The sequence below is a fragment of the Myotis daubentonii genome, chromosome 5, assembly GCF_963259705.1.
Source record: "Myotis daubentonii chromosome 5, mMyoDau2.1, whole genome shotgun sequence".
NCBI classification, from domain to species: Eukaryota; Metazoa; Chordata; class Mammalia; order Chiroptera; family Vespertilionidae; genus Myotis; species Myotis daubentonii.
Window position 1 is genome coordinate 26,966,873 of NC_081844.1, and position 25,032 is coordinate 26,991,904.

The 25,032-nt window shown below is 47.8% G+C and overlaps 1 protein-coding gene and 1 pseudogene across 16 annotated transcripts in view; one reads left to right on the top strand and one right to left on the bottom strand.

Moving 5' to 3' along the window:
* The window catches only part of SMARCA4 (SWI/SNF related, matrix associated, actin dependent regulator of chromatin, subfamily a, member 4), a 101,080-nt gene that overhangs the window by 52,792 nt on the left and 23,256 nt on the right, over positions 1-25,032 (bottom strand). For 13 of the 16 annotated variants that reach the window (XM_059696772.1, XM_059696773.1, XM_059696771.1 and 10 more), the window contains exons 2-11: positions 17,664-17,916; positions 15,539-15,671; positions 14,340-14,744; positions 13,923-14,021; positions 12,705-12,963; positions 9,734-9,860; positions 9,011-9,184; positions 6,962-7,135; positions 5,628-5,795; positions 5,491-5,541 (exon numbers count right to left, since the gene is read on the bottom strand). In XM_059696772.1, the coding sequence (XP_059552755.1) occupies positions 5,491-5,541; positions 5,628-5,795; positions 6,962-7,135; positions 9,011-9,184; positions 9,734-9,860; positions 12,705-12,963; positions 13,923-14,021; positions 14,340-14,744; positions 15,539-15,671; positions 17,664-17,885 (1,812 nt within the window). In that variant the 5' untranslated portion in view covers positions 17,886-17,916. Of the gene's footprint in view, positions 1-5,490; positions 5,542-5,627; positions 5,796-6,961; positions 7,136-9,010; positions 9,185-9,733; positions 9,861-12,704; positions 12,964-13,922; positions 14,022-14,339; positions 14,745-15,538; positions 15,672-17,663; positions 17,917-18,677; positions 18,720-25,032 lie in introns of all 16 variants that reach the window. The other 3 variants (XM_059696764.1, XM_059696763.1, XM_059696762.1) reach the window with 3 other exon arrangements.
* On the top strand, positions 21,132-21,267 carry LOC132236395 (U2 spliceosomal RNA; annotated as a pseudogene).

A 25,032-nucleotide genomic window follows, 5' to 3' on the forward strand; every position in this document is an offset into this window, starting at 1 on the left:
TTTCCTGATCCATCCTCATTACTATAAAAGCCATCCATCTTGTATAACAGCTCAGGATAGCTGTTTGCTAGATGAGATGCTACCTACCCAATTCACATATCATCGGATAAAACCAATTAGATCTTCAAATGTACTCAGTTAAACTTTATTAACAGCATCTTCCAGGAACCTATATCCCTCCCTCCCTCCCTCCAAAGTTTTGCACTACCAACACCATTGATACAGTAGAGAGAGAGAGTAGTCTCTGTGCACAATACAACCTCACCCTCAAAGTGGCCCACCATGGTGGGGGAGGGGTGACACCAACTTTTAATGGTGGTGATGCCTGCACCTGCCCACCCAAAAAATCTGATTCAACTGCTCTAGGGTTTTATAAGTTTCCCAGATGATTCAGATGTGCAGCCAATGCTGAGAACCACTGGCTGGGAATAAGGACAATTCACAGCCACCACTGAGTGATGCTTCTGTTACAAAACAGGCCAGGAAAAGAGCCCTTAACCAGGAACCACCTTGCTGCACCCTGACCTTGGATTTCCAGCCTCCATAACTGTGAGACCATAAATGTTTGTTATTTAAGTCACCCAGGCTATGGTGCCATTGTGTTTTGTTACAGCAGCCCAAGCTGACTAAGACAGTATCAAAAGGTGATATATAAGGAGGCTCACTACAACAACGTTGCAATAGGAAAAAAGGCAACGGAAATAGTCACCAGTAGAAGAGGAGGTAAAGAGTAGCTCAGTATAGGATCTTTTTTTTTCCAGTGCATTTGTAACAGCTACAAATGGGAAGTATCCTAAAGAGCTATCAGTCTGAATGATGAAACAGATTCTAACCTGTCAACACAGTAAAATGAAAACAGAACTAATGATGTGATATGGAAAGTGGCACAAGATATTTGGCTAAGTGGGAAAAGTCTAACTATTGTCTAAATTGACCCAAATAGTCCCAAAATAAAACAAAGGGGATATAAGCATAAAGATTTCAGGAAGAATAGAGAAGATGTCACCAGGAATCAGTATGCATACCTAGGCTTTCTACTCTTCACGTTATCATTTAAATTTTTTCTATAGGAAGTATGACATTTTGGAGAGGTTAGAAAGAATAGGGTAAATTAAAAATGGACCTGGCGTTTGACCCGGCAACCCTACTTCTGGGAATATAGCCTAAGAACTCTGAAACACCAATCAGAAAGAAGATATGCACCCCTATGTTCATAGCAGAGTTATGTACAATAACTAAGATCTGGAAACAGCCCAAGTGCCCACCAGTAGATGAGTGGATAAAAAAGCGATGGCACATTTAGACAATGGAATACTATGTGGCTGTAAGAAAGAAGAATGAACCTGGAGAGTATTATGCTAAGCCAAATAAGCCAGTTAGAGAAAGACAAACATCACATGATCTCACTTATATGTCTAATGAAAAAAATAAACTGACAACCCAAATAGGTCCAGAGGTATGGATACATGGAACAGAATAACAAATCTTATTTGGGGGGGGGGGGGGGGGGTGGAGGGTGGAGTGGGAGGGGACAGAAAGAGATTAATCAAAAACCATATATGCGTAACTCATGGATACAGACAATAGCATGGGGAAGGCCTGGGGTGGGGTGGGAATTGGGGGTAAAAAGGGAGAAAATGGGAGACATCTGTAATACTGTCAACAATAAAATTAAATTAAAATTTTTAAAAAAAATAGAAAGAATATGGTAAGTGTCCATGAGCTAACAGGGTGAGTTGTCTGAGATACAATGCTAGGTGAGAAAAAGAAAAGCCATCCAGTGGCTCATGCATAGAAAAGGCCACCCTTTGGAAGTGGGACAAGGAGCCAGAGGAGGTACTAAAAACTTCTTATTTACACATCCCACTTTTATATATCTTTCTCCCAAATGTGTGTGTTACGCCAGAAGAGTTGTTTTCAGGAGGTGAGCAGGAATGTTGTGGGAAGGTGGGTGTGTGGGCACAACAACCCCTGAGTGGGCCACTTTGTACGGCTCAGACGTTGGAACAAGCTGGTGTTTCACACACTAAATAAATCCACAACGAGTGAATAAATAAAACCAACAAAGGTGGGGGAAACCACAGTAACAGGGGCATGAGGGGAGAACTAATCCAAGCAGCTTCTGTGCACAGTATTTAAAGGACACTCTCGGGATGAAGAGCTCCAAACAAACACTGGCCTCTAGCTGGGAGGCTCCTGGTATTTGTTTTTATTTTTTCGAATTTTTATGAGAGTTTAATTTAGCCAAACTGATGACATATGCCGGGGAGCAAGATCTCAAATGCTCTGGGAGGCTCCTTTTACAGAGGGGGGCGCATTAGGAATTCTGAATGTACATCCTGTGTATCCTAGGACTGAGCAAACAGGAAAGAGTGTCATGGCTAATGGCAGCCAGATTTTTGATGTTTCAGTGTGGAAAGGGAAAGGACAGAAATAACCCCATGGTATTGGATTAGAATTGGCGGTATCAGTGTTTTCTCAAGATTTGTTAATACTCGTATATATAAGTAGCAATGAACATGTATACACACACATACATCTATTCCTACATCTGTCCGCTGAGAGGGCCTAGAGGCAATGACACCCAGGAGCAATGAGCACTCCTAGATTTTGAATTTAAAATATTCTTCTTTGAGAAAAGGAATCAGGGCTCCTTAGAGAAATGCCTGACTCCAGGGCTCAGGCAGGAAAAGCAGACAATAAGGTTGCACCATTTTGTTGTATAAAGAAGTCAGGAAGCCCCCAAAGGATGATAGGGACACATCAAAAGGACACAGGACCCAATTTGAAGGGGCTCCTACTGGCCCAACTGGAACAATTTGAGCATAAAAATAAATACTGCCCTGGCCAGTTAACTCATTTGGTTAGAGTATCGTCCTGATAGGCCAAGGTCACGCTCCAGTCAGGGCACATACAAGAATCAACCAGCTGCCTGACCCGCAAGGCTCAGTGGTTAAGCATTGGCCTATGAACAAGGAGGTCATGGTTTGATTCCCAGTCAGGGCACATGCCTGGGTTGTGGGTTCGGTCCCGTGTGGGGCATGTTGGAGGCAGCTGATCGATGATTCTCTCTTTCCCTTTCCCTTCCCCTCTGAAATCAATAAGAAATATATTAAAAAAAAAAAAAAAAAAAAAGAATCAACCAGCCCAGCTGGTGTGGCTCAGTGGCTGAGCATTGACCCGTGGACCAGGAAGTTGTGGTTCGATCCCCAGTAGCAGTGCATGCAGGAGGCAGCTGATTAATGATTCTCTCTCAATCACTGATTTTCTCTCTACCTCTCTATTCCTCTCTCAAATCAATAAAAAATCATTAAAAAAAAAATAATCAACCTGCCGAAACCGGTTTGGCTCAGTGGATAGAGCGTCGGCCTGCGGACTAAAAGGTCCCAGGTTCGATTCCGGTCAAGGGCATGTACCTGGGTTGCGGGCATATCCCCAGTAGGAGATGTGCAGGAGGCAGCTGATCGATGTTTCTCTCTCACCGATGTTTCTATCTCTCTCCCTCTGTAAAAAATCAGTAAAATATATTTAAAAAAAAATCAACCAATGAATGAATAAATGGAACAACAAATTAATGTTTCTCTCTCTCCCTCTCTCCCTTCCTCTCTCTCAAATAAAAAATAAATAAATACTGACAATGAAGGATTAAATTAAATAAGAATCCATGAGTTCGTACCAGGGGTTTGCAAATTATGGCCTATGGGCCAAATAGCAAATAAGAGAAAGCTTTTCCTTCCTACAGAAAGCCAACTAATAAATAGAAGCAGGCAGAGATAATCAATGGATATGAAACCAGTGAATTAGAAGTATTTAGAGTTACAATATATGTAGTGTCAAGTATCTCCCACATGGTACTTAATTACAAAAGGAAAGACAGTAACTTTACAGTGGGATTGCCTTGGTCAACACCAAGAGATCAAGGATCAAGCACCAGTGGCAGAACAAATCTGTGCCAGGCAGTCCCAATGTGACGCCCCAAGAAGGATACAGTGTCACTCTAGGGTCTTCCTGCCAAAACATATAACTTGACTTTAATCACAAGGAAACCTCAGTCAAACCCAAATTGAAGGCCACTGCAGGAAATACCTAGCCTATACTCTTCTTGAAAAATACCAAAGTCGCCCTAACCGGTTTGGCTCAGTGGATAGAGCATCGGCCTATGAACTGAAGGGTCTCAGGTTCGATTCCATTCAAGGGCATGTACCTTGGCTGCAGGCACATCCTCAGTAGGAGATGTGCAGGAGGCAGCCGATCAATGTTTCTCTCTCATCGATGTTTCTAACTCTCTATCCCTCTCCCTTCCTCTCTGTAAAAAACTAATAAAATATATTTTTAAAAAAATACTAAAGTCATAAAAGGCAAAGAAAAAGGGAGAAGCTGCTCAAGATCAATGACAAAAGGGACTACCACTGAATGTGACATGTGAACTGGGGTTTTCTGTTGCAGTGAAGGGCACTAGAAGGACAACTGGAGAAACCTTCATAATGGCTATGGATTATATCGTAGTATTGCATCCATGTTCATTTCCAGTTTTTGATCACTGCACAATTATGGAAACGAATTATCTTGTTTTTAAGAAATACACACTGAGCCCTAGCCAGCTTGACTCAGTGGATAGAGCGTCAGCCTGTGGACTGAAGGGTCCTAGGTTCAATTCCAGCCAAGGGTACATTCCTGGGTTGCGGGCTCGATCCCCAGTAGGGGGTGTGCAGGAGGCAGCCAATCAATGATTCTCTCTCATCATTGATGTTTCTATCTCTCTCTCCTTCTCTCTTCCTCTCTAAAATAAATAAAGAAATATATTTTAAAAAAGAAAGAAAGAAAGAAAGAAATACACACTGAAACACGTGGAGGAAAAGGGCCATGATGTCTGCATCTGATGCTCAAATGGTTTAGGAAAAAATGACAATAGTGAAAACAGGGAATTTGGGTGAAGAGTACACATAAATTCTCTGTACTGTTTTACACCTCGCATGAGTCTAAAATTACATGAAAATAAAAACTGGAAAGTAAATAATGTGGCACATGCATAGAAAAGCCTGGGAGAAAACACCTAATAGTTAACAATGTTTCCTCTGGGCAGTGGGCTCAAGGAAGGGGTGGGATGGTGGCAGGAGACATATATGGATTCTTACCATCATCATATTCAGCTTTTACAGTCTAAAAAGAAAACAAGTTGGTTGGAGCGTTGTCTTATACACCAGAGGATGGTGGGTTCGGTTCCGGTCAGGGCACATACCTAGGTTGCGTGTTCAATCCCTGCTCGGGATGCATGAGGAAGGCAACCAATCAATGTTTCTTTCTGTGTGTGTGTGTGTGTGTGTGTGTGTGTGTGTGTGTGTGTGTGTGTGTGTCTCCATCCCTTCCTTCCTCCTTCTGAGATCAATTTAAATAAAGAAAGAAAAAGAAAAAAAGAATGAAATAGACCCAAGGTCCAGGGCTGGGTTGACATTTCCACAAAAAGCACACACCAAAAACCTGGCTCCTCACCTCGCCATCGGGTCCTATTGCAGGTGTCTGTCCTTCCGCATTTTCTGCCTTCTGGAAATACAGAGAGATACAGTCACTCCCTGACAGGGAGACTGAAGCAACATAGGCCGAGAATGCCGCTCCAGTCCCCAGCATACCTTCTTTTTCTTCTTCTTCTTTTTCTCCTTGGCAACCTGGGCTGCCTTGTGTTGCCGCACCAGCTCCGTGAGGTTAGCCACGTACTCGTCTGTCTGTTGCAAGAGGTAGGCCAAGCGCTTGTCCTTCTTCTGGTCGATGAGTTTCCGGTACCCTTCCTCATCTTCTGCCTGCAAAAGCATGCAGTTATAGCATGTGCCTGCAAGACATGCTTGTCCATTAGCAACCAAGACAGGCAAATCAGAGTCGAGAAGTCCACTGGGAATTACTGTTAACCAGCAATCAGGCCCACATTTAGGGAGCTCTTAGTCACACCCTGCGTTGTGCTGTATGTAGGTCTTTTACATAACTATCATCTCTCCCTTTAGTATTTCCCCAACTCTTACCCAGAGCTAGGCTCTGTAAGGACCTGGCTGCACAGACATAATCCTACTGAGTTATTTATAAAGGCCAATAGCCAGTTCTGTCCCATCTCACAAACATACCCCAAATCGAAGCCCTTTTCTCTACTTGGTCCAAGCAGTCTCTCTCCCTCCGGGCTTTCTAAGAATTTATCAGATCACATCACTACCCAGCTTATAGCCTTCGTGACTCCCCATCATGTTCAGAATGAAATCCAAAGCCCTCCCTATGGCCTGAAAGGCCCCATATGACCTGCTCTTGGGACTCTGACTTCACTCCTCCCCTGCACCATTCTGTGGTAGGGGCCACCTGCTGTGCCTTGCAATTGGCTTTTACCTACCTTGGGCCCTTGACCTTGGTTCCTCAACCCTAGGAGGCACTTCCTCCAGGTTTCTGCTCACCCTTTCAGTACCACCCTGTCAATCCCATGAGTCCTGCTTCATTCTCTTTAGTGCACCTTCCACCACTCAAAACTGTTTCACTTGGTCCACTATCTCCCTAGAGTTAGCACAAGCCCCTTGAGGACAGAGCTGTGTCCTTCTCTTACTTCTGTGGCCTCTGTCCACACAGTCATGCCTATCAATACCTACCCAATTAGGAAATCACCCAGGAATAAATGGTCAGAAACACAGGGTGGGGGTGGGGGATCAGATCACACCATTGATGGCTCACAGCCAGGAGAGGTTACCACCTTCATTTTCTGGAGGACATAAAGTAGCCAGCTAACTGGCTAAGGTCATGCAGGCACTCTAATGGCTGGTGTGACCGGAAAAAGGTCTGAGGCCAGTTCTTTCAGATTCTCAAACCCAAATCCTTCCACTTCTAACTCTGAGCAGCAAAATGCCTCAGTGTAATACAGGGTAATGGATTCCCGGTCCCTGCACCGCCCAGTGCACACACAAAGGGGTACACAGTTACAAATGCAGAATTTTACCATGAGCCTCCGCATTCTTTCCTTCTCGATTCTTTCATTTTCCTTCTTCTGTTCCCGCTCTGTGTTGGCGTGATACGTGGCCACTGCCTTTGTGAGTTTTTGAATTTTGCCTGTGACGGATCGGTGATATTCTTTGAAATCCTTGGCATGCTGAAGAATGCTGTTGAGGTATTCCTACAAGGTCACACAAGACAAGACTGACTACTGCAACACTCCCTGAGATAAAACTTTAAAAGACAGCTTTTTTAAAACCAAGAGGACACAGTCAAACAATATTCTAACACTGTTTGCCTACGAGGTTCCGAGGTTCTGTGTTCTCAATGCTGGGAGGGTAGTTGGAAGGGCCCTCCTTTTTACACAACAGACAATCAACCTTGCTAAGACAAGCTGACAAGAACATTAACCGATTCAAAATGCTCCTGCCCTCCAACCAAGTTATTCCATTGCTAGGAATTTTATTTTAAGGAAATAGCAGAGATTGTCCAAAAAAATTCAAGAACAAAAATGCCTACCCCAGCCCTGGCCAGGTTGGATGGAGCATCACCCCGTACACCAAAAGGTTTCGGGTTCAATTCCCAGTCAGGGCACATACAGGAGGCAACCGATTCATACTCTCTAACATCAATGTTTTTTTCTCTCTCCCTTTCTCTCTCTCTCAAATGAATAAAAAACATATCCTCGAGTAGGGATTAAAAAAAAAATGCCTATCTCAGTGTTTGATTACATATATATAGAATAAGGCTGGAAAAATATATATACCAAAATGTTAACAGCAGTCTACACTGAGTATTGACTTTTTCTACTATTTTAATCTACACCACTAGTAGATATTGACTGGAGGAACTTTAGGAAATATAAAGAGTGAACAACAAACAGAATCATCCCAAATCACACTTGAGTGGAAATTTTGGTCTCCTTGACTAATCTTGTAAAAACCTAACTTAACCCTAGCCTGAGGACTAAAGGGTCCCAGGTTCAATTCCGGTCAAGGGCACAGGCCCAAGTTGTGGGCTCGATCCCCACAACTGGGCATGCGGGAGGCAACTGATCAATGATTCTCTCTCATCATTGATGTTTCTCTCTCTTCCTCTTTGAAATCAATAAAAATATATTTAAAACTTAAAAATAAATAAATCCTATATAATAAAAGGCTAATATGGAAATCGACCGAACAGCAGAATGACCAGATGCTATGGTGCGCACTGACCACCAGGGGGCAGATGCTCAATGCAGGAGCTGCCTTCTGGTGGTCAGTGCACTCCCACAGGGGAGCGCAGCTCAGCCAGAAGCCGGGCTCTGTGGCAGCGCTAAGGATGTCCAGCTGACAGCTTAGGCCCACTCCCTGTGGGGCCATCAGTCAACCCCCGAGGGCTCCCGGACTGCGAGAAGGTGCAAGCTGGGCTGAGGGACCCCCCCACACACACCTGAGTGCACGAATTTCGTGCACCGGGCCTCTAGTAATAAAATAAAAACCTAACCTAAATCAATCCCTCCTCTGAGAGACTCCATAGTTTCCACCTCACTCAGCAATAGTGCAACTTGCTCCTTTGCTTACAAGGCCCAGCACACTCTGTCCTTACCTCCTCCTACTCTCTGCCGTGCTCCACTCTGGCTGCACAGAGATCCCTGCTTTTTATAGAACACACAGCACATAGCCCCAGGGAGTTTGCACTTCCCTGTCTATCTGGAAAGCTCTTGCCCACATAGCCATGGGGCTCCCTCCCCTCAGATCTCTGCTCGGATCTCAACACCTCAGAAAAAACTTCCCCAACCATTCTGTGTCAACAGCTCCTCATCACTCTCCACCGCTGCTTCATTTTTCTTTATGTCCTATCACCTCCCAATATTTTACATCCCTTGATTGTGGCCCATCTCCCTACCACTCAATTTTGTTCAAGAGTGTATTCTTGGTGTCTAAAATAGTGTTATAAACAGAAAAGACAAACAGCATGTTTAGACACAAAACAAGACTCAACAATGTGGGAGCTGTGAGGACCCAGGTACACAGGAAGGCCAGCAGGACAAGCTATGCAGCATCTGGGGACGCACCTGGTGCTTCTGCCGGCGCTTGCGCTCCTGCTCAATCTTCTGCTGCTTCTCCAGCTTCTCGGTGATGCGGGCCTCACGCAGGGACTGCCGCTTGCTACGCTTGTAGGCCTTGGCATTGAGGGCGGTCTCGAGGGCCGTGTCCCTCCTCATGCACACCACCACTTCCTGCCGCAGCTTCAGGAAGAGGAGAAACATGGGCACACGTTGGTCATAGCCACACAAAATGCACAATTACTCAGTGCAAGCTAGGCACAACACTGCTGCCTCCAGAAGGGTCCTTGCTAAATCTCATAAGCACCAATGTGTGTGCATGTGGAGGATGTCTGATAAGTGCCAAGGGCCGAGGGGCAGGCACAGGTCAGGAGACAGCTGCTTCTGAACACCCAGCAGAAGGTCCTCTTATCCCTTCAGGGCTACAGCTCTGCCTTCCCTCAAGCACACACAAAGTATTTCCTATGGCTCATTCAAAAGTACAGCCCCCGCGATAGAGACCCATTTAAGTTTCCTGTTTCGCCGCCTTAGGGAACCATGCTTACTCACACCAGGAACACCCAATGTGCCACCACTGTGCAGGTCGTGAAAAGGAAGGCGGGCACAATGAGCTAATAGTGTGGACACTGCTGCTTTCAATGGTCAAGGGACATTTATTTAATAATTGCTCAGCAAGCAATTACTCGAATGTAAGCATCAGCGTTGGCAGAAAAGGCCTGTGCCTGCGCCCACCTGCCTCTGGAAGTTCAGCAGCCTGAGGGCCTTGAGCTCAATAGTTGCTTTGGTTCGCAAATCCCCGGCCAGTGACCCGGGTAGGTTTTCAAGTTCCTGAATTCGATGAGCGATGCGAGCCTGAAGCCTAGGGTGCAAAGACAGAAAAAGGACAGGCGATGAGAGGACTGCATACAAGGAGCCCACCTATGCCCTTTCTTTAAAGCAGGAGCCTCAGAAGACTCTATCCTTTGAGGGAGGCAGGAGATGGCTCAGAAAAGGATGCCAGCCACAAAACACAGAGGAAGGCCGCGGAGGACTCAGAGCTACAGCAAACAGGAAACCAGACAGGGCACAGCCGACTGAAGGCATTTCAGCAGGGTGAGCCAGCCTCAGGAGTCAGGCAGGCCAGGCTCTCCCTCCCAGCCCTGGGAATCCACTTAGCCTGGGAGCCTTATCAGGAATATGGGCCATAAAGGAGTTAAAAAATTAAACATCTATGGCCCTGGCCAATGGTACTCAGTGGTTAGATTAGAATGTAGGCCCGCACCAAGGGATAGTGAGTTCAATTCCCGGTCAAGAGCACATACCTGGATTGCAGGTTCAGTCCCTGGCCCCAGTTGTGGCTTGTGCTGGAGGTAACCAATTGATGTGTCTCCCTCACATCGATGTTTCTGTTTTTCCATATCTCTCTCTCTCTCTCTCTCTCTCTCTTTCCCTCCCCCGCCATCTCTCACATTCTCTAAGAATCAATGGAAAAAATATTTAAACATTACTTTGAGCGGGCTAGAGGTGAGGGACTAGGCAGGACCTCTATGAGGAGGTGACCTCAGTAATGAATTCTAAGTGAGCGCAAGGAGTCGTGTACTGCCAAGCCAAGGCCCTAGGCAGAAATAAGCCTAACTTGTTAAATAAACATATTGGAACAAGGAAAGTAGGATAGGAGAGGACAGAGCACAGGACAGGAACTGAACAGAAGAGAGTTTACTGAACAGAGTGGCAGGTTTTAACCTGGGGAATGGAATCTAGTGTAAGTAAACTGTAAAAAGAGACTCCCAACGGCTGTGTGGAAAACAGAACGCACAGGCAAGTGTGAGAGGAGGGAGGCCCCAGGCAGGAGGAGGAGACCAGATGGCAGTTAACAGAGCGGGGGGGCGGGGGGGGACGACCATGTCTGGGGAGGGGAGCTGAGACGAATTGGTTCACCAAGGGGTCATGCACCTCCTATGCAAAGGGGGATGAGAAAGGGGCTGCAGTGTCGGTGGGCCAATGAGCTGCTGGATGGCAGGTATATGGGAACAGAGACTGGAGGGGAAAGCAGGGAAACGTGAAGCTATCTGGACAGGTCATTTTCAAGCTGAAGGGGAGGCACCCGGCTCCAAGGCATGCCACAGCTGGGATGCACTCTAGAGATGGTCATTGGGCAGATTTACTGATGCCTCTGGGAATATACAGTGAACAAGGCACAGCCTCTCCCTCACAGAGCTTACACTCACCAAGGGAGGCCTGCCCTGAACAAGTTATAAATGCAATGAGGAAATGGGAAGTGCAAGGTGCTCAAGGGGTGAATCTCAGGTGCCCCCAGAAGTGTGGGATGAAATATCACAAACCTACAGTGTGTCAGGCATCCCACATGGTGCCTAGGAGGCCTTGGCAAAGGGCCAGCAACTAGTGAGAAGGATCCACTGCAGAGCTTGCAGGTTTCTTTTTGAGTGTGATAAACCAAAAGTTGGTGAGGAGAAACACATACTTTCACTGCAACATATATCTGTGTGATCTCAGTGGAGGGCAGCTTTGCAAAATCTACAAAATTCCCCTGTGTACGTTCCCTGTACACATTAATGCCACTTCTAGGGACTTAGTCTGACACGTGCACACGTGTGAAATCAGAAACAAATGCAGAAGTAGCATTTACTATGACACTGTCTTAACGCCAGATTAGAAATAACCTCATGTGCACTCAGCCAGGGGACTGGCTGAAAAAACAATGTTACTTCACCAGGCAGAACACTGAACAACAAGAAAAAAGAAAAGCTCCTTTTGGGCAGACAGGGATGATCTCTACACGAAGTTATTTTGGAAGGAACGAGGCACTTCATGAACCCCCTGGGGACAATATGGCTACCTGTGCCTATCTGCTCGCACATGCACACAATTTTTCTGGAAGGACACATGCCAACTGGGGAGCTGGGAACCAAGAGAGAAAGGCATAGGGTGATTTCTGGTTGCATACCCTGTCAGCCTTTGGAACTGTGCTGGGAGCCGGTCCATCCTTGCTGTTTCAAGGGACCTGGCATATATGGCATACGGTTCTTAATATGTTTGCTCACCTTCTTGGCACTGTGTTTTAAGCAAGGTCACCTCTCCGAGAAAGGTTGAATCCCCAGGTAGGGATTTTCCCCTGAAATTAGGGAGGGAATAAAACCCCTCAACTAAGTGCCAGGCGGGTAATTAATCACTTTAACTATGAACAATCATGCTTAAGCTACATAATCTTTACTCCCTGAAATGGAGATAAGAAACGCCCTAACCTTTGGAATAGAGATGGATAGGATTGGAATCAACTGGTATAAATACAGATGTAACGAGACAGAGCTTAGAAGAGAATTCAGAAGACAGAACCTACACGGAGCCTGGAGACAGAAGAACTTCGCTGGAGAGAACATGGCAATAGATCCTGGACTGAACCTGACTATAGAACATGGCAAGAGAACCTGACTAGAACCTGGTGACTGAACCTGGCTGGAGATCTGAAGCAGAACCTCTCTGGAGATCCAGACCAGAACTTGGCTGGAGATCCTGGCTAGAGATCCTGGCTAGGCTGCTGATCAACTGAACACTGTCTCCGTGTCCTTCCTTCTTCGCCGACTCCGTCCACACCTTTGGGGACACCTGGACCTGCTGGGGCTGGACCCCGGCAGAACTGGAAACCACACCGTGTGTCAGGGATGACATGGTTGGGAGTGACCTGAAGTGGCAGCAGCGCCCTCACCTGTACTCCCGCTCCTGCAGAATCTCCACAGGATCCAGGCCCCGGGGTTTCTGGATGGGGGTGATGCGGCTCTGCTTCTGATGTAGCGGTACCATGGGGGCAGGCTGGGCCGGCTGCCCTGGCGACTGCGTCTGGGGTGGCATCACAGGAGAGGCAGCGGGCGGGACGGCAGGGGGCGCAGGTGAGGGACGGCCTGTAGGCTGAGGGGGGATCAGCTTCTGAGGTGTGCTTGTGGGGGCAGCAGCATTCGCCATAGGTCCTGGGGAGAATCAAGTAGCAGGAGCACAGCATTGAGCTTCAGGTCAATTCCAGTGGAAATAAAAAGCCTACATGGTGCTCACTGCCCCAGTGACAGACGGACTGTCTGGGCTACACCTCCCCACCTCCCCGCCTCTCACTGAACTGGCATGGCAGGCAGCTTCTCACTCAGGGGTCTCCTCTCTCCTGCCTTAAGGTTCAAGCCTCTTCCAGATCTCAGCCTACATGCCTTTCCCGGAAGCCCTGCACTGATCCAAGTGCCAACCCTGAGTTCGTTCTTCCTGGGCAGCATTTTCCTGACTTCCAGCTACTACGGTCCAAATGAAATCACAGATCTAAGTGATTAGCTCATCTATGCCCATCACTAAACCTCAGGTTCTAAGAGGGTAGGAAACGAATCCATTTTGTCTACTGCTTTCACCCAACAGACGTGACCCTCAAATCCTTGCTGACAACTACATTTGACAGAAGGAAGAGAAACTGAACATGGTGAGGAGACAGAACCCTGAACTACCCTGTCATTTTGCTGGCCTCCCATAGTATTGGGGGGGCATCCTAGGAGGGAAGGGAAGTCAGCTGTAACCTACAGGCATGGAGGCACCAGGTCCTGAAGGGTCGTGTCTATGGCTACAGCCGTGCCTCCCCACAGCCTCTCACTGGAGTTACAGTGAACTTGTTCATTCATATTTTTCTCTTCTTATTAACATTTTAAAGATAGCCAAGGATCTCCATGACCCACAGGACAGGAAAAGGGTGGGCAGGAATTGTGGAGTGAAGCCAACCCAAGCCTTTAGAAAATAACTAGGGATAGATAAGACACAAAGAAGACAGCAGGAAGAAGCAAGGACTTGTCCTTGGCCCTCTCTCTGTCTCTGGACAGGCTCATCTCAGGATGTGCACTGTGTAACCTCATGACATAAGTCAGGGCACAGAAATGTCACCAGGACAGAGGGTACTCACCTTCAGGCCATGGCTTGGGAGGCCCTCCAGGGGGTTGGCCCGGCATACCGGGGGGCACTCCTGAAGGTCCTGGGGGTGGCATATTGGGCCCTCCCATACCTACACACAGGGAAAAACAAACAATAGGATAAAATGTGTCCTGCATCCTGCACCCATCCCCATGGACAGCCTGTCTCCAGGGGACACACCCAACAACAAGCCTTGAAGTGTGGGCATCAACGGAAAGCAGGGAGCTGGAGAAAGAACTTTTATCCTGACAACAGGCTTGCCTGCCTGCCTGAGCACCAGACACTGTGCCAGCCCCAAGGGGGAAACTTGTGGGCAGCAGAGCCCAGGTCTGCCTGACACTGTTGCCCCTACTGGGTCAGTTTGCTGAGACCTCTCCCTCCCCCAAAGGCTGGGGGTAGTGGGCCTTACCATGGGGCCTGCTGTAATTTGGAGGTGCTGGGCCTGGACCTGGTCCAGGGCCAGGGCCAGGGCCAGGGCCAGGTCCTGCTGCAGACACAGAGGGTGGAGGTAGTGTTGGCACCTGCTGCTGCATCCCGGGCATCGGTCGCTTGCCCTGCACTGCCATCTGCAGGTGGTCAGGCAGGGGTTGTCCCCTGGCCAGCATCTTATAGGCCATGATCTGAGCTCTGAGCTGATGCAGTTGGTTCTGATTAAATGGTGTTGGGCCCCGGTTCTGCTGCCCCAAAGACTGGGGGTCAGCGCCATCCAGCGGGGCCCCTCCTGGTCCAGACGACATCTGTGGGCCCGAGGATGGGCCACTGGCTGGAACCGGACTAGAGGCGTGCTCGGAGCCACCCAGTGGTGAGGGGTAACCTGCAGAAAATGCAAATTCCAGAGGTCACTCAGGAGTACACATTCAAAGATTTTTAAGGCAAAGACGATAACCTTTCCGCCAGGCTTACACTGGCACCTACCCTGAGACATGGCATGACCACATTTTTTCATTCTTGTAATTTAAACAAGAGGCACCCAGAGGGCACTGACCAGCAGCCGGTGTGATTGGTTTCATTTGGCCCACCTTTCAGTAAGTTGCTGGTGGTCATACTGAGAAGTTACACAGATACTAGCTTTCTCTGGGCCTCCCATCCTGACCCTCGCCCTGTCCAGGCCCACTCTCCTCACTTCTCTGACCTGGGGAGCCCCTGAGTTTCCTGCCCTAATGACAAGAGGTCAACTACTCTGTCACTTTTCAAAGTTCTGGAAAAGCCACTTGGAACGCTCCGTAAAGCAGCTTGGGCCCCACTCCCAAGATTCTGACCGAGCTGGTCTGCAGTAGGATTCAAGAATCTGCATTTCTAATACACTCTTGGGTGACACCAGAGCTGCTAACCTGAGGAGCCCACCTGTCCAGCTGTCATCTCACACCCAGCACTAAACACAGTTCATTCCCACCAGTATTCACTCTCCTGGGCTGCTCTGAGACAAAAGCCCAAACAGGGCACCAGCCAAACCTAAGCTCAACAGCCCTCTGTGGCAGGGTTTCCGCACTGCCCCATGTCCTCCCTGTCTACCTGTGGGAGACCTGATTAGGAAACCTTAAGGAGATCCAGGAGACCTTAGGACTCCTGGGGGGTGACAAACATGAGGAAAGAGAAACAAAACAATACCTTGGGAGTGCTGGTCCATGGGGCTCGGTGGAGGCCCCATCCCTGCGTGGCCCCCTGTCCGCATCCCCATCCCCTTCATCTGGTTGTAGCGGGGGTCATCCGACATGCCCTTCTCATGCATGGATTCCATTGGCTGCAAGAGGGGGGTAATGACAAGGCAGGATCAGCAAGTGGGGACAGGATGAGATGGCACAGCAAAGCACTGCCCAAGAGTTCATGTCACTGAAAACACTATGGCATTTACTGAATTGCCAACATGACCAAACAGCTTAGGTCCAAGATATGGTCCTGACAGCTACAGTCAAGCAGATGCATAAAATAATACCAACCAATGGAGGATGACTGCCTAGGAGACCAGTGGTTGAAGGGCAAGGGGACAACCAGACCAGAGCACTCGGCAAGAACCGAAGACAGTTTCAGATGGCCAGAATCCCACAAGAAAGGACATGAGCGACAGCTTCTGGTCAGGGGCAGTTTTAGCTAGAACTCAGGACTCTCTGTCATTGCCACAAGGAAACCTTGTCACCACAAATCTTGAGATCGGGGGCCCTCTTCCTGGGGAGTCTGTAAGTCAGAGGAACAGACAGAAACTTCTGCCCATGAGTATGGTAACAATACATCAGATGTCCTCGGTGACCCAGTATCGGCCTCCTGCTGGCTGGGAGGGAGGCTATCTAGGGCATCGTTCTGGCAGAATGGTGACACCTATTTTCCCTCCTAATGCTCAGCACAAACACTTCCCCTCTGGACATGATTGTTAAAGGGGACCTTTTCTTAAGACCCTTCCTCTGCTAGGTCCCGGTGAATGCAAATGCCCTGTTCTCTGGGATCTTAGTCTAATGGGTGACCCCCATCAACGCAGCCCAGTACGTGCACAGTGGAAGGAGGCCAAGAGGGTGCCTGGCTGAGACAGGAGGGGCAGCTGTCTACACAGGAAAAGGGTAGGGCACCCTTGGAGGCTGACAGGAGCCCTGGGTGGGGGCCTGCCCTCCACACCTCTTTCCTGGGATGGGTTGTCTCCACAGAGTGGGAGCTCTGTACAGACAGGAGGTGCCCCCCGACACACACACCAGACCCCGGCTCCTATGCTCTTGACACTGGGCTGGACACACGGCAGGCCCCTGACAGAGGTTTGAAGATGTGCATGGAGTGTGTGTTAGCAGTCCCAGGAGGAAGGAACAAATGGGCAGAGAGGAAAAGAGGGGGCTATGCTAAAGAACAGGGCCTAAATTGGTGTTGCGTGCAGAGGGTAGTCACCAACAACTTCCCAGGAAGGCAGTGACAAGACAGACACTGTACCAAAGTTGACAGAAATATACGGGAGATGGGAGGGCAGGGAGGGGTTCGCTTGGAGGTCACTGCGGTGGCACAGGCCTGGGTTGCAGGGAGCAGCAGAGGGATGAGATGATTCTACCACTAATTTGCTGAGTGCCCGTCTCTCTGGGACTCTGGTTCATGGTCTATAAAATGGGCATAATACTCACCTATACCTGATGGGTGGGGGAGGGGGAGTGGAATGAGGAGCAAACACATAGAGAGCGCAGGTAGGGAGCCCAGAGGGTTACCAAGGTCCCCTTGCCCCCAGGTCACACCATCTGCATCTTCTACCTGCGGACTTCCTGTGGTCTCTGAGGTTGAGGAATGGCACCCTTTCCTGCAGATGCTAATTCATATAAGAGGACAGTTCCTTGTTTCCTTCAACTACCTCTCAGGAACACAGAGAAAGAGGAAACTTACTTGTGTGGACAGTTTTTCACCTCACTAGCAAAAGCAGCCCTAATCGGGTCAGGTAAGTGGTGACCCAATGAGGCAACTGCCCTGCTCTATGGGTTACATGGGTACACAGAGCAACCAAATTGGAAGAGTCCACTTGCCTTCAGTTATCTTTTAGGGATTTGGACATTTTTATTCATTAATGAAAGGCAACTTAGGAGTAATGTTACCACATTTCCTACCTAGAAAAACAGGTGTGAGAGACACACAGGGGAGAGTTGGGGTGGGGTGGGGGGAGTTGCATGAAATGATGACTGCCAGCTCACAGCAGGGGCCAGGATGCATGGCTCACCCTCCCGCCTCTGACCAAGTGAACCCAACCAGTCAAAGCAGTGGGCCCTGGGCTCCCTACCTTGTGCATCTGGTGCATATTGTCCTGAGGGTATCCTCCAGGCCCCTGGCTTGGGATGGGGTGTCCTGCTGAGGGAGGCCCCGGACTGGGCCCCATCATGCTGTGGGCAGAGCCAGGGGAGGGACCTGGGCTAGGGCCCAACATGGCTCCAGGAGAGGGGCCAGGGCCTGGGGAAGGGCCTGGCCGAGGAGTTCCGCCCAGGGGTGGGTCTGGAGTGGACATCTTCACAGGAGCTCCGGACAGTGGTCTCCTGCTAGAGAAAAGTCGAAGTCAGTCTGGGGGTCATGGCCATCAGCTAGGTGGGTCAGGGCATTGTAGGAGGATCACAGTCATGTCAGAAGCACCCATCTGACAGGGAGCTGGTGCCTTTGACATGCAAGCCTTTCTCCTCCAGATCTTTCTCCTCCATTCCTCTGGAAGGAGGTCATACATCAGACACACAAAATCAGATAAGAGTTCCCTGAGGAAGGGGTGGAACTCAGGAGGTGGGGGAGAGGGGCTTTGCTTCCCTTGCCATCTTTCTGATTACAACAAAGGGTGGCGCTGATCTGTACTTCACACCACTTTAATGCTTGCTTACCTTCCAATTTAACAAAAAAGAAGAGTATAACTAAGGCTCAAAGCAGCATCTGACTGGAGTCTCATAAATTCAATAAAAACAAATATTCGTGGCCAATAATACTGGTTTTCCATTTAAGGCAGTGAGATCAAGTTTCCTTTAAAATAAATGAAGTTTAAAAAGTAGGTTCATTTAAAAAGAAGTATTACATAAATAATGGCACTCTGATATTTCAAATACCTCGAGAGTGATAATCAAGTGTCTAAAGTTTGATGAATATTGTTGTACACTAAAAACTGACACCCAGAACTATGACCCAGAGCCTCCAACAAGTCCATAAATATTCAATGGTGTTTATAAATTATACTTGCTAACTACAATAAGGATTCATTTTTCAAGTAACCCTTAATCGGTTATGTGGTTACATGGCCTTAAATAAAATTTTCTTTAATAACCTCTTTCATCATGATGGAGCAATACAGTCTCAGTGGTGAAATCTGGAAAACACAAAAAGAATACGAAGCTTAAAATCACCCATCATCCCACCAGAGGCAGAATTAGGTGCTTGCTGGTCCTACAAGAGAGGAAGAAGCAACCCTGCCCTTCTGACCCTTCCCAGGATTCGAGAGGAGGTGTGTGAGAACAGAGGGCTGGAGGGCTCCCAAGGGTCCCTCAGAGACCCCCAGAGTAGTGAGGATGATGCTGAGACATCGAGGATGGGCCCTCTTAAGGACACAGAGCTGCACTGATGTCCCTAGGGCCCTGTGACACACACACACACACACACACACACACACACACACTCACTCACTCACAACAGAATTACTCAACACACTGTAGGCAAGCTTTTTTTCTTTCTAAAAATATATTTACATTGATTTTAGAGAGAGAGAAAGAGAGAGGGATAGAGAGACAGAAACACTGAAAGAAAAACACTGATTGGCTGCCTCCTGCCACAACCCAAGCATGTGCTGTGACCAGGAATCGAACCTCTTGGTCCATGGGTCAGCGCTCAAACATTGAGCCATACTGGTCGGGCTGGCAAGCTTTTATTTTTCATATAATCATACCTATGACCATTTTTGTCATTTAATAGTCTTTAAAACATGAACTCTAGCGGCTCCACCCCATTCTCACATTCTGTGAATCCTGAGTTACTGAAAAGCCCCTCTCTTGTTGGCATGTCACAAATCTGGTTTTTGTTTCTGTGGATTTATTTTGGTTTTATAATGAGTCTCATTGCCTCTAGACTTTACAGGGCACTTCTGGTTCTAAGGAATAAATCCTGTTAAGAAGTTCAGGAACATTTTTTTTAATATATATTTTTATTGACTTCAGAAAGAGGGAGGGAGGGAGGGAGGGAGAGAGGGAGGGAGGAAGAGAGAGAGAGAGAGAGAGAGAGAGAAACATCAATGATGAGAGAGACTCATTGTTGGCTGCCTCCTGCACGCCCCCTACTGAGCACACAACCTGGGCTGTGCCCTTGACTGGAATCGAACCCGGGACCCTTCAGTCCACAGGCTGACGCTCTATCCACTGAGCCAAACCAGCCAGGGCTCAGGAACATTTTTAATTCTCTTGATTAAAAAAGGTTCAACTTGAAAGGTGGAGGCATTTTCCTTGATAACAGATCAAAAGCCCAAATTTCTTTGTTCCAGTTTCATGACTAAATAATCGGAGCCGAGAGAATCAGAAACCTTAGCAGGGCAGAAACCCATGGCCGGCACACCAGCATGACCGTGAACAGACCCCAACAGGCAAGAAAAGGCTCCTCCATCCTCTGAGGCCCCAGATTTCCTCCAAAGCTCAAGGAGCCTCAGTGCTGGACTTAAGTCAGCCTCATAGGAGTACTGGAGAACTGATGTCTGCTCACAGCCCTTCTCCACAAATCCAAACCCAATAAGCTCAATTTAAAATTAAACTTTAAAAAATATATACAGCCCTGGCTGCGTAACTCCGTTGGTTGAAGCATCCTCCCAATATGCCACGGGTGCAGGTTCAATCCATAGTCAGGGCACATACAAGAAGCAACCAATGAATGTACAAATAAGTGGAACAACAAATGGGTGTTTCTTTCACTCTCTCTTCTTTCCTCTCTCTCAAATCAATAAGTAAAATGAAAAATATATACATTTGAGACAAATTCATTTGGAAGACATTTAGAAGCAAAATGTGACTTGATTCAGCTCTGTGTGAATAGTCACACATTCTGCCACGGAAACAGGATCCTGCTCGATCCCAGTCTCTGCCAAGTACTCCGTATCTCCTTTGCTAAAATCCTGATTCTGGAGTCTGAAACTTCTGGCCCAGGGGCTTGTCTACAGGAGGACGCGCCTGCAATCACAGTTCACAGGTGGGAAACCAAGCAACACTGACGTGGCCACACTGGGCAAAGGATGATGGCTCCCCCGAGCTTCCCTTTGGCCCCTTCATGTCCACACGCCCTCTCAGGCCCACAGCACTGCAGTGGCGTGAGGAAAGGAACGGTGGTTCTGCAAATCCTTCAGGAATCCTGCAGTATCCACAGGCTCAGAGTTTCTTTCTCACTTGGGGTCTCTATTCTAAGTCAAGCCAACTGAAACTGACAGCAAGATAGACTCCATGCCACCAAGGGAACATCATCTCCCATCTAAAGGCAGACATGCTGGCAAGCAAGCACTGAAGTACCTTCGGAATGATGGCTCTTCTAAACGTAGTTTATATTTATCAACAGACCTCTTCCCATCAAAGCATGTGGTACCTCTAGAAATTACCTGCCTCCACTGAGGAGGGCTAAATTCATCAACAACATAGCACCCACCAAAGTTACTGAAGGGCATCAAAATAGACTTTTTGTGCCCGAATATGACACTGTCCACTTTTGAGAAGCATAGGGTTTCATGACACTTTTAAAAAAAATATTTGCTTCAATCACTTTTTGGCCTTTTGGCTAAGATCAAGTGAAGCATCTGTTTTTATCAGTTTAATAAAATATTTGCTTCAGAAACTGCCACCTCTGAAGAGTCAAGCTGCCATGAAGCAGGTAAGTGCATGGAGCCACCATCAGCAGCAAACTCATTTCTGGAGTGAAAGCTCAGACACATGTGGGGAGTGACAGTAACAGGGACCCAAAGGAGTGCAAATACAATACAAAACCATCCAAGCAGCACAGGAGGTAGGGCTTTGTCAAACACTGAGGAGCCCAATCAGGGTGCTGGTGCCACATGTGGACAAGCGCTGTTGTGGTGGAGAGAACAGGAAAATGGAACCGGTGCGGCTCTCTGGTCCTCAGTGTAGTACTGAGGAGGGGATTTTTATTTTAATTACCTGTAATGAATTGTAGCATACCTAAGGTGCCCTGATTGTATGATGAATCCTTGATCAGACATAACATTTCCAACATTCCAGAAGGCACCCTCAGCTCCTTTCCCAGTTAAAACCACACCCTATGCAAAACCCCTGTCCTGACTCTATCACTGTATACTAGTTTCACTTGTTAGTGAGCTGCATCTGAAAAGAAAATCACACAGTAGTGTCCTTTTGCTCATCTGGAAGGGGCATCCACGTTGCTGGGTACAGTGGTCATTCGTTCTTCTTCATCTGTCCTGTTCACGGACCTGTGCTACCTACCAGCTTAGAGCTAGCGTGAATAAAGCTGCTATGAACAATGTCATTTAGGGGACACAGATGTGTTGTGCCCAGATTTCAAAGTTCCCAAGACCCCCAGGGAGCCCGTCAGTCCGATGCAAAAGCAAAGAGTCATTCATTTCAAACCCGGGTTTGGCTCCCCTGCCACACTCACCGATGCAACGGTAAGCTCCAGTGGCTGAGAGAGAGAGAACTCTGTGCGGAGAGAGGTTTTATAGGGGGTTGGGGTAAGGGGAGGAGAAAGGACTGTGGGCCCTGCCGATTGGCCAGGCACGAGTCGGTGTCTCATTACACAGGATGTGGTCATAGTGATGGCGTGCACTTCCCTTGACTATCTTCCGGGAAGAAGCTTGCTGAGCACATGGCCAAGGTAAGATGGAGGGCATAGCCCTTACCCTGGGGCAAGGTAGAGGGCGTAGCCCTTACCCTGGGGCAAGGTGGAGGGCGTAGTCCTCGCCCTTTCATTCCCCCCTTGTCTTGGAACTTCCGGCTCAATCATGAGACGGACTGCATTTCTATTCCACCATTGCTAGAGGCCCATACTGGGCACACAGAACTATCAACTGAACTATCCCTATAAGCTTAACAAATGGCCTGGTGGAAGGGAAAGAAACCATTTTAGATTTAACACTTCTATTGAAACAGGATTTTTCTTCTTAAAATTCCTCCATGGCTATTAAAAAGCCAAATCAAGATTAATTTATTTACTGTCCTGATGTTTGCATAAATACAACAAGAATGGTAACTGACTACCTTTGCTGGAATTTCATGGTTGAATCTTAATGTGCCCCATAGGGCCAGGAAGCCAAGCCATCCAGCTGCCATCAGGCCTGCCTGCGGTATCTGCTGAGTTAGGTGAATCCTTCACCTGTAGCAATTCCACCTGAGCCCACGCTCCAGGCTTTAAGGCCCATCCCAGTAGCCCTCCTACTTGTTGCGGCCCAGAGTGTGTGGGGGTTCTGCAGGGATGCAGAGGCATCTTTACTGCTCCCCTTCTACTCTTACCAACCGCCAGTGATGGTAGGGCATGGGCCTGACGCTCCAGCGCCAGCCATCTTCAGGGCTCCCAAGCAGGATACCAGGCTTTCTTCGTGGCATTCTTAGTGGCTTCAAGTCTTTAGAGCTCGGACAGGGCTCTTTAAAACATGATACTCCAGTCAAAGTTTTATGTTAATAAAACCACTATTAGGAATCAGTCTTATTGTATCTATGCAAAGCCTGATGTTTGCCATGACTTATTTAGCATTGCCAGATTTCGGAGGAATTACATAAGGAGAAAACCATATTGATCTACTCTAAGATTTTCTGACTTTCCTTGCTAATTCCTTTTCATGGATTTAAAACAAAACAGTAACTGTTGGCATAAAACCTTCTTTCTATGCATAACCATGCCTCAGACCTTCTATTCTAAACAGGCTTTTTCCAGCTTTACTACCCCTGACATGGCATGGTGACTCAGGCCTGCAAGACAGTATTACAGGCTGCCAACTGTTAGCTGTCTCTCAAAAGAGACCAAAACCTGATGGGCACCCTTCCCTGCCCAGTTGGGCACCTGCCCTCTTGGCAGCTAGGCACCCTTTACTTTTGGGGGTCACCCCACACAGCTCCCTTTCAGGACAGCCAACATACATTCAAACCTGCAAAAGAATCAAAGGTTAATATAACATATCAATACAATGAAACATAATATTGGCATCATGGCCGCTTCAGGCAGCCAAATCTTCTGCTACCAAACATGTGATCCTATAAATTGTCCTTGTCTCTTTGGAGCCATGTTCATGAAGATGCAGGCATCACAGTATTGTGGGGGCTCCTGGTGACAGGAGCGATCGCGAGTCATGTTACCGGCATCAGGCAGGTCAAGCACGCCGTAGCTTGAGCTTGAGCAGGTTGCGTTGATCTTGATCGATCGATGCTCCATTTGGTGATGAAGTCTTTCCGGGTCATGGATGGATCCACTGACCGGACGTGAGTGTGATGGACCCAGGTCGCGACGTCGTCTACCTTGAGAGCGGTGGGGGTCGTCAGCACCACGGTGTCTCTCGGCGGTGCCTTCTGACATAGACCCAATCTCCTGGTCTGTGCTGATGAGGAGTTGGGTTTGGGCTGGTCTTGTAGATGGCGTGGAGGCGCACGGCCAAATGTCCTCGTCCGCCCTCTGGAGCCCTCTCAAGGAAAGAGATTAAGAAAAGCCACCCAGTCCTGGCCAGTCTCAAGTCAGATTCCTCCTCTCTTAGAGAACTTCAAAGTCCTGATGGCTTCTAGGTAACCCTGTTTATCAGTTACAGCAGCAACAGGTACCAAACCCTTGCAGTACATTTGACCAGATTCATTCCTGCCCACCTTTACAGATTTTAAGGCCCATTGTTTTCCTTTAACCAGCAAGCTAAATGACACTGGCCTGTATTATTTAATTCAGCACAGGCAGGGGGAAGGGCCCATGGAATCTCTGCCCTGAGGAACTGTGAGCCCCACCCTTAAATGTCCCAATCAGACTAGAAAAGCCACAAATACCTTTTAAATCTACCCCAGAATTCCAAAATCCCAACCTAGCACAGAATATACTTCCACACTTACATGAACAGATAATTATAGCCAAGTAGACATACAAACATCAAATAAACATCCAACTTACACCCTTTCAGTGAACAAGTACTTTTACAGTCTTGGGATCTTGAGCAGATAACAGGAACATAGTCCAAGTCCCCTGATGGGGGCCTGACAGGAACAGATGTGGAGGCCACCCTTTCCCACATCCCAGGACAGGACTTTTGACCTATGTCTTATCCAGATAGAAACGGTACTCATATTGAACAAGGAAATCAAGACTAAATAGACACGATAACTAGGTACATTCCCCATTAAGAACTTCGAGGTGCATGCCACATTTATACCACAAAATACCAACAAATCAGTTTCAGTTGTGTCGAGATACAGAACAAGTCCCTGAACAGAGGCGGTAGAAAACTGCCTAGGAATGCTTCTTTTCTACCTTTTTAAAAGATAGGCCAGATTCGAACCCTTAGCCAGTCTGAGCTTTGACTTCCCTCCGGAAGTCCCAGAGATGGTGAATACCATCTAGGAGCCATTCCTCCAGATAAAGGACAAGTCCCTTAGAGATTCTTGATAATCTACATCAGTAATCCATTCACACAATCCCCCGAAAGTTAAAGAGGAAGGAAA